The sequence below is a fragment of the Gadus chalcogrammus genome, chromosome 1 (genome assembly GCF_026213295.1).
Source record: "Gadus chalcogrammus isolate NIFS_2021 chromosome 1, NIFS_Gcha_1.0, whole genome shotgun sequence".
NCBI classification, from domain to species: Eukaryota; Metazoa; Chordata; class Actinopteri; order Gadiformes; family Gadidae; genus Gadus; species Gadus chalcogrammus.
Genome location: NC_079412.1, coordinates 21,433,191 through 21,442,863, shown reverse-complemented (window position 1 = coordinate 21,442,863; position 9,673 = coordinate 21,433,191). Strand labels below are relative to the sequence as shown.

Sequence of the window (9,673 nt, the reverse complement as noted above, 5' to 3'; positions counted from 1 at the left end):
GTTTATATTGTAGTCCTGCAGTTGTTGTTGCTGCAGTTGTTATGAATGGTCCATCTGTACGTCTGCTCCGTCCCGACTCTCAGCAGATATGACTCTCGACTGCTGAGAGCTGGTCCTCCCCTCCACACACACACACACACACACACACACACACACACACACACACACACACACACACAGGGACAACAGTTCACATTACAAACACTGCGCTGACTGGTACGCCCCCCCCACCCTCTTTTACTCTCTCCCCCTCTCTCTGTCTCTCTCCCCCTCTCTCTGTCTCTCTCCCCCTCTCTCTCTCCCTCTATCTCTCTCTCTCCCCCTCTCTCTCCCTCCCCCTCTCTCTCTCCTCCCCCCCCTCTCTCTCTCCTCCCCCCCCTCTCTCTCCCTCCCAGTTTTGTTCATTCATTTCTACCGACCTCCGTAGATAAAGTGTGTGTGTCTGTGTGTGTGTGATTTGAACAAGAAGTACTCCAAACCAAGGAGGCCAGGGAAGTGGAGAGGAGAGGAGGAGGAGGAGGAGAAGAGAAGAGAGGAGGAGATGAAGAGAGCTAGAAGCAGAGAAGAGGAGTAGCAGAAGAGGGGCGGAAGGAGAGGAGAGGAGGAGAGGAGGAGAGGAGGAGAGGAGGAGAGCAGGAGAGGAGGAGAGGTTGTGTTAGGTAGTTCCTCCCAGTCGGTCATACTGGGCCATCAGTCATATTGTAGCCCTCTCCCCTCTCCATACATCATGTAGATAGTATGCAGACCCAGCCCATGTGATTCTGCTGTCACTGCCTGTTAATCGCTAGCAGATGAGCTGGACTGAGTGTTTCGGTTACTGGGTGGGACTGTTTGAGCCTGTGTGTTTGTGTGTGTGTGTGTGTGTGTGCGTGCGTGCGTTTGTGTCTCCCCTATAGGACGTGCACATGCTCCGTGATGATGTCATCCTGATCCTGAACCCAGAGACCCTCAGCTGTACCGCAGTGCCCGTGAGCAGGGCAGCAGAGCTCTGCTTCAGGCCTGGCTCGGATCAAACAGGTGTTACAGCCGTGTGTGTGTGTGTGTGTGTGTGTGTGTGTGTGTGTGTGTGTGTGTGTGTGTGTGTGTGTGTGTGTGTGTGTGTGTGTGTGTGGGGGGGAGGTCACGGCCCGTTGGTGTGACCTTTGACCCCTCCCTCATGCAGGGTTGTCCAGTCCTGGGACGACAACACGACGGCCGGTCAATCTCTCTCCCATCACAGCACAATGCTACGATGCTAATGCTACACAGTGAACCAGGTCTTGGGGCGTCGCCCACTCCAACCTCCAACCCCCCCCCCCCACCAACCTCCAACCCCCCCCCCCCCCCCCCGGTCTGACACGGGCCTTTTGGAGGACAGGAGCCACCAGTCTGTAGTTTGAATCCCTGTCTACTACCTGTAATTCCTTCTCTGTGTCTCTGTATCTCTCTCTCTCTCTCTCTCTCTCTCTGTCTCTCTCTCAAAGAGTGTGACAGGAAACGTACATCTGTGTTGCCAAAGCACGAACAAAGTGATAATAAGAATCAACAGTGAGATGAAAACATCTGGCCGGCTGCTGGGCGGGGCCCTCTCTCCTCCTCTCCTCTCCTCTGTCCTATCCCCTCTCCTCTCTCCTTCCTCTCTCCTCCTCTCCTTCCCCCCCTTTCTCCTCTCCTCCTCCCCTCTCTTCCTCTCCTCCCCTCTGTCCTCCTGTCCTTTTTTCCCCTTTCTCCTCTCTCCCCCTTTCTCCTCTCCTTTCCGCCCATTTCTCCTCTCGCCCCTCTCTCCCCCGTCCCCTCCTCTCCTCCTCTCTCCCCCTTTCTCCTCTCTCCTCTCTCCTCCCTCCTCCTCTCCTCCTCTCTCCCCCTTTCTCCTCTCTCCTCTCTCCTCCCTCCTCCGCTCCTCCTCTCTCCCTCTTTCTCCTCTCCTCCTCTCCTCCCTCCTCCTCTCTCCTCCCTCCTCTCTCCTCCTCTCCTCCTCTCCTCTCTCCTCCTCTCTCCTGGCCGGCTGGCTGGTTGCGTCACCCCAGGGAGGCTGGGTGTGGCCCCGCCCAGCGACAGCATCTGCAGCCCCTCCGTGGGATGGACGTGTTTCATTTGGTCACCGTGGGAACGGCCTGGGAGGAGACCTCTAACGTGGCGTCTCCTCTGGTGCTTACGCATGATCTGAGAGAGAGGGGAGAGAGGGGGAGAGAGAGAGATAGAGGGGGGGAGAGAAAGGGGGGAGGAGAGAGAGAGAGAGAGAAGGGGGGGGGGAGAAAGCGAGGGGGGGAAGGGGGAGAGAGAGAGGGGGGAGGAGGAGAGAGAGAGAGAGGGGGAGAGAGAGAGGGGAGGAGAGGGGGAGAGAGAGAGGGGGGAGAGAGAGGGGGGAAGGGAGGGGGAGACAGAGAGAGAGAGATATGGGGGGGAGAGAGAGATGGGGGGGGGGGGAGAGAGAGAGCGAGAGAGAGGGGGGGGCTGTCCCCAAGAGGAGGCCGAGGAGGTGGATGAAGGAGGGGGAGAACAAGGAGAGAGCGAGAGAGGGGGACCCCACCCTAAATGCCAGCAGAAGGGGATTTCTAAATTACATCCAGAACTTACACAGGCCCCCTGGTCACATGACTCCCCCTGGTCACATGACTTCCCCTGGTCACAGGCCCTCCCTCTGGTCACGTGACTCTCCTAGTGGGTTCTCGTGCAGCATCTTCTTATCTCCATGACAACAGGGGTTCAGAGGGTAAAGGTCTCGACCAGAGACCACCCAGAGGTCGAGGGTCATCTCTAGGAGGTCCAGACAGCATGAAAGAGCGTTAATAACAGAACATCAGTTGGAGCTGATATTAGCTGATGGGTGGAGCGGTGTTATAAGGCCCAGGACCCAGGAGTGGGTCAGTACAGGTGAGCCAGAAAGCTGGACTATGTGGAGGAGGAAGCACTCCCTCTTCAACCTCTCCATTTCTCCCTGCAGACACACTGCCCCCTGCCGGGCAGGACATGCTAGTGCAAGGAGCCACGGTGACTAGGAGCCACGGTGACTAGGAGCCACGGTGACTAGGAGCCACGGTGACTAGGAGCCACGGTGACTAGGAGCCACGGTGACTAGGAGCCACGGTGACTAGGAGCCAGCGAGACTAGGAGCTAGGAGCCAGAGAGACCAAGAGCTAGGGACCAGAGAGACCAAGAGCTAGGAGCTACAGACTCTTAGCTAGGAATTAGAGAGACTAGGAGCTAGAGAGACTAGGAGCTGGAGAGACTAGGAGCTAGTAGGCAGAGAGACTAGGAGCTAGGGAGACTAGGTCTTTATGAGGAGACTTCGGCCGGTTTGTCTTCTGAAGAACACACTGTTGGCTTGGGACAAACCACACATGTACACAAAGCTTATTCAAAGCCCGAAATAACATTACTCTCATTTTTAATAACAGGTCACATGTTTCAGGGCCAAAGTTCTTGTCTCCAGCTGCAGCGGGTCACATGACCTGAATTCACCTGGTGACATCATTGTATTCAAACACGGCAGAAGTCCTCAGACACCGGGCGGCTCAGAGCGGAAAACTGGTCTGGTCAGACCAGATTGACCCAGATAAGACCAGACCAGACCAGCCCAGACTAGACCAGACTAGACGATCAGACCAGACATGCCCGGACGGAGGTCCTCAAGGATTCATCTCAAACCTTCAGGCCAAGGACAGCGAGTGGATCCCCGATGTCCCTGAAGACCTGCCACAGGACAGCGAGTTGATCCCCGATGTCCCTGAAGACCTTCTCAGGACATCGAGTAGATCCCAGATGTGAGTTGTCCCTTAAGACCTGCCCAGGGACAGCGAAAGGATCCCAGATGTCATGTGTCATGAAGACCTGCCCCAGGACAGCGAATGGATTCCCGATGTCCCTGAAGACCTGCCCCAGGACAGCGAATGGATCCCAGATGTCCATGAAGACCTGCCCCAGGACAGCGAATGGTTCCCAGATGTCCATGAAGACCTGCCCCAGGACATCGAGTGGATCCCAGATGTCAGATGTCCCTGAAGACCTGCCCCAGGAAAGCGAGTGGATCCCAGATGTCAGGTGTTGTCGGTGAACACCTGGCCCAGGACAGCGAGTCGAGCGCTGAACGGCTGCACGGGGCAGGAGAGCAGGGGGGCGGCCTTACGCTCCCCAGGTTTTAGAGCGATGCTTTCTGATTGGCTCGCCGCTGCCTTGGGGGTCTCTGATTGGCTGTGGGTGGCGGGCGGGGGCTTTGATTGGCTGAGCAGGATGTCCCTCAGCTCCTGTCTCTCGCGGGCGTGGCGGCTGCAGCAGTGCAGCGCCGCGGGGTCCAGGGGGTGGGCCTCCGTGTTGAAGATGTACCCCCCCGCCCCGAGCACACACCCCCCGTCCTCCCCGCCCACCTCCCAGTCCTCCCCCGCGCCGTGCAGGAAGTGGGCGGGGTCAAAGAGCAGGTACAGGTACTTGATGGTTTCGGCCAAGAAGAAGGACTCCATCCGGTTGTCCAGCTTGTGGTCGCGCAGATCCTTCACCTACACACACACACACACACACACACACACACACACACACACACACACACACACACACACACACACACACACACACACACACACACACACACACACACACACACACACACACACACACACACACACACACAGTCAGAGGCAGACAGGTAGATAGAGAGAGAGACAGACATGTAGACAGACAGACAGGTAGAGGAACAGGTCTTACACTAGCGTATCCACAGGGGGTTTTGGCGATCTTCTCGATGGACTCGATGGCGTCCAGACCGAACTGCAGGTAGACGTGATCACCTGTCGCCCTGAACAGGTACATGGCACTCTCTATCAGCTCTGGAACACACACACACACACACACACACACACACACACACACACACACACACACACACACACACACACACACACACACACACACACACACACACACACACACACACACACACACACACACACACACGTTAACGACACACATTCCACACAAAAGGTACACACACGTTACACAAACGTACACACACATGTACAGACCTGGCCTGAGCGGGTAGCCCTCCCGTTTGTCGACGGTGTATCCCTGGGTGATGCTGTAGAACTCTGGCAGTCCTCCAAACTGCCTCCACACTGAGTAGTAGTTCTGGAAGGTCCTGATGGCTCCGTCCAGGTCCCCCACCAGAGACTAACGCACACACAGTTTATATCTGCTAGTTAATTTGTGCGTGGTCGTTCGTGTCGGCGGGTGCGTGCCTGTGTGTGTGTGTGTCTTTGTGCGGGCCTGTGTGTGTACCTGCAGGCCGGGCCAGAAGGCCTCCAGGGACTGGAAGATGGGCATGGTGACGGTCCCCTTGTGCATCTGGACCCACAGGTACCAGTCATCGAACCGGGTGTAGTTCTGGATGGCCCGGTCGTACTCTACACACACACACACACACACACGCACACGCACAGTTATTACACAAGGAGGGGTCGGGCTTAGGGTCACGATTAAAGGGGAGCTATTATGCTTTTTCGACTTTTATGACCTATAAACGTTGTTATAATGATTGATAGTCATGTTTAACCGTACTAAAGTGTCAAATAATGGCGTACATGCATTTCGACGTATTCCCTGCTGACAGTCTGGGGTGGCTGTGCAGAGCGCTAAACACTCGGGACAACGTTTGCGATTCACTTGTTCACATTTCCGGGAAGTCATCTACGTAGAGGCACTCCTGCCGCGCCCCCATGTGCCTGGTCAAATCTGCCCGCGCCTGCGCTTCAAGGAAGGTAACCAATCACAACGGAGTTGGGTTGGCAGGAGGGGGGCGAGGGGGCGGAGGAGGACGAAACCGAGCGTTGACAGAGAAGGCTGAAAGCGCCCAGATGAGAGGAAGAGTTTCCCGAAAATCTACATCATTTTTTGAGTATGGTTAAACATGACTATCAAACATTATAACAACGTTTATAGGTCATAAAAGTCGAAAAGCATAATAGGACCCCTTTAAGGTCACTGACAGAGTCATGGTTAATGTCAGGGGTCAAGGTCAGGGGCTGGGGTCAGGGTTAAGTTTCAGACTTGGGGTCAGACTTAGGGTCAGGTTCAGGGTTAAGGATGAGGTTCAGGGTTAGGCGCTGGGGTCAGGTTCTGGTTCAGGGGTCAGGGGTCAGGCTGTACCCAGGAACATGTTGAGCAGCCCCTGGTCCTGTAGCAGGATGGAGCCCTTCACCAGGTACTCCAGGTAGGAGTCCACCCCCGCCCCGATGCCCGTGTCCTGGGCCACCCACTTCCTGCTCTGCACGTCGATGTGATTCCCCACCTGGACACACACACACACACACACACACACACACACACACACACACACACACACACACACACACACACACACACACACACACACACACACACACACACACACACACACACACACACACACACACACACGCACGCCATTAGTGGAGACAGACATAAAGTAAAGACAGACAGGTAGTAGAGAGACAGACGGAAAGTAAAGACATACAGGTAGTAGACAGACAGACAGTAAGTATGACAGACAGACAGGCACTAGGCCTATCTCTGAGCGGGTGTCCCAGAGGGCCAGTAGACAGACTGACAGACAGACAGGCAGACAGACGGGTAGTAGGCAGGCAGAGAGACGGTACCAGGCCTATCTCTGAGCGGGTGTCCCAGAGGGCCAGCAGGGCGTGCCTGGCGGCGGTCTCGAACTGGGGGTCCCCCGTCAGCCGGCTCAGGGCGGCGAACTCCAGGATGAAGGTCCCCACGCCGGCCGTGCAGGTTACGGGGGTCTCCGAGGGGCTCACCCCCCGCGCCAGGTTCACCGTCCCGTAGGGCATCCCGCTGGACGTCTGGAACGCTGAGCACCCCCCCCCCCCCGGTTAGGACCGCACCACTAAACACTCAATACTCAGAACCTAACACCACTCAGCCCCCCCAGGCAGCTGGTACATAACCACTGACCGGCAGACAGACAGGTAACACACAGACAGACAGGTAACAGACAACAGACAGGCAGGTAACAGGCAGACAGACAGGTAACAGACAGACAGACAGGCAACAGACAGACAGCAGACAGACAGGTAACAGACAGACAGACAGGCAACAGACAGGCAGACAGACAGGTTACAGGCAGACAGACAGGTAACCAACAACCAACAGGCCGGTTACAGGCAGACAGCCAGTCAACAGACAGACATACAGAGAGACAGTTTACAGACAGCAGACAGACAGCAGACAGACGGGTTGCAGGCAGACGGGCAGGTAACAGACAGATATACAGACAGACGGGTAACAGACAGCAGACAGACGGGTTACAGGCAGACGGGCAGGTAACAGACAGACATACAGACAGACGGGTAACAGGCAGACTGACCGGGATCAGACAGCAGACAGACAGACAGACAACAGGCGGGCAGACAGGTACGGACCAGGCAGTAGTTTGGCGGCGGCGTCCGCAGCCATCCTGAGGAGGGGGCCGGCGCAGGGCCAGCCAGGCTCCGCCTCCACGCCGCCCCGCCCTGACAGCAGGTGGGCCGACAGCAGACCACCCACCACTGGTACACACAGAGACACGGCCCACGGCAATCGATGAATACATATCAATATCTACAGTGTAGACGCTGTCTCCTTCATCCACGACCCCTCCCTGTCCCTCCCTGCTCTCCCCCTCCTACCGCTGATACTGGTCTCTCTTTCCCCTACCTGTGATGCTGGTCTCTCTCTCCCTTCGACCTCTGATGTTGGTGTCTCCCCCCTACCCCTGATGATGGTCTCTCCCCCCACCCCTACCTCTGATGATGGTCTCTCCTTCCCCCCCTACCTCTGATGATGGTCTCTCCTTCCCCCCCTACCTCTGATGATGGTCTCTCCCCCCCTACCTCTGATGATGGTCTCTCCCCCTACCTCTGATGATGTTTTCTCCCCCTACCTCTGATGATGGTCTCTCCCCCCCTACCTCTGATGCTGGTCTCTCCCCCTACATCTGATGATGGTCTCTCCCCCCCTACCTCTGATGATGGTCTCTCCCCCCCTACCTCTGATGCTGGTCTCTCCCTCCCCCCCTACCTCTGATGATGGTCTCTCCCCCCCTACCTCTGATGCTGGTCTCTCCCCCTACATCTCATGATGGTCTCTCCCCCTACCTCTGATGATGGTCTCTCCCCCCCTACCTCTGATGATGGTCTCTTCCTCCCCCCCCCTACCTCTGATGTTGGTCTCTCCCCCCCTGCCTCTGATGATTGTCTCTCCCCCTACCTCTGATGATTGTCTCTCCCCCTACCTCTGATGTTGGTCTCGAACACAGATGCGTTGACGTCCATGTTGAAGTCCACCGTGTCCTGCAGCAGAGAGGAAACCCGCTGGAACTCTGTGTTGTTCCCCAGAACCTGAGGACACACCAGTACACACCAGTAAACACACCAGTACACTACACACCAGTCAACACACCAGTAGAGACGAGTAAAGTCATACCAGTACACACAACTAGAGACACACCAGCAGAGACACTCCAGTACACCCCAGCCTGGACCAGTCAAGACCAGTAGAGACAGAGCCTTTATATAACAGTAGAGACCAGTACCCAGACCAGAGGAGACCAATGCACGGACCAGTATAGAGACCAGTACAGAACAGATCCAGAAGACAACATGTGTGAGCTGGTCTACTGAAGGCTTATCAACATGCAGACAACTGCATTAATTTATTTATTCTTTATTATACAAATATAGATCTGATAGATATGAACATGTGACGTTTTCAATTAGATTCAGACCTTACCAGTAGAGTGTCCAGAGCATCGATCAGAGTGAGCGAGAAGCTGTGGGAGAGAGAGGGAGAGAGAGAGAGGTAGAGAGAGGAAGATGAATTTACATCGCAAGCTCTTTTGCATATCGTAGCCCATCACGTGCCTCCCCGCCTGGACCTACCTGCCCCAGGTGTCCTGTCCGTCACAGGTGAGTGGGCGGAGCTCGTCGTAGGGAAAGGCGTTGTCAAGGTAACTGTTGTAGGCGTGGTAGAACATGGATTTGATGCGCTGCCTGAGAAGTAAACGTGGGTTATTATGGTAAGAGAGCGCAGACGCACACACACACACACACACACACACACACACACACACACACACACACACACACACACACAGAAAGTGTGTGATGCAGTGTGTGTGTGTGTGTGTGTGTGTGTGTGTGTGTGTGTGTGTGTGTGTGTGGAAGGGAGTTATCGTCCAACCGTTATATTCATCATCACGATACCGCCCCGGTAATATGCTTTACCCTTGAGGTAAAGCATATTAATCGACGAACGCGTTCATATGACCTACTAACACATTAAACCTGATATGATGCATATCGCAGGTGTTAATTAGTTACCTGATCCCCTCCATGTCCTCCTCGGTGAAGTAACGTCCCGAGCCTCCACACAGCGGGCTGGCCAGCAACACCAGCCCCAGCACGGCCACCCAGCGGCCGCTCATCCCGGCGCTGTTGATGGTACTGGGACCGAGACTGGTTATACTGGCAGATACTGCACGATAAACACACGGTAAGGAGAACAGACCCAGAGCTAGGACGTTGTTGTGTGGAGCTGTCAGGAAATGAGTGTGCGCCTGCGCCCCTCGGGTTGCGACGGCTGACGAGGTTCTGAGGTAGAGCTGCGTTCAACGGGGACACCGTGTTGAACGCGGACTCGTTGTATAACACAATGGTGTCCCGGGACGACA

General features: G+C 55.7%; 2 protein-coding genes across 2 annotated transcripts in view; both read right to left on the bottom strand.

Annotated features, from left to right (window-relative positions):
- The window catches only part of LOC130386670 (peptidase inhibitor 16-like), a 10,933-nt gene extending 10,830 nt beyond the window's left edge, over positions 1-103 (bottom strand). Inside the window, exon 1 of the mRNA XM_056595692.1 lies at positions 1-103. This exon is cut by the window's left edge and continues 299 nt beyond it. The gene's annotated coding sequence lies outside the window, so the exon portion shown is untranslated.
- Positions 104-3,115: 3,012 nt separating this feature from the next.
- Positions 3,116-9,640, bottom strand: edem2 (ER degradation enhancer, mannosidase alpha-like 2). Its single transcript, XM_056595645.1, has 11 exons — positions 9,324-9,640; positions 8,883-8,993; positions 8,734-8,773; positions 8,237-8,342; positions 7,386-7,511; positions 6,603-6,814; positions 6,115-6,256; positions 5,248-5,372; positions 4,995-5,139; positions 4,678-4,799; positions 3,116-4,472 (listed from the first exon to the last, which is right to left on the bottom strand). Exons 1-11 carry the CDS (start codon positions 9,425-9,427, stop codon positions 4,017-4,019), a joined length of 1,689 nt encoding a protein of 562 aa, XP_056451620.1. The 5' UTR covers positions 9,428-9,640; the 3' UTR covers positions 3,116-4,016.
- Between the last annotated feature and the right edge of the window lie 33 nt (positions 9,641-9,673).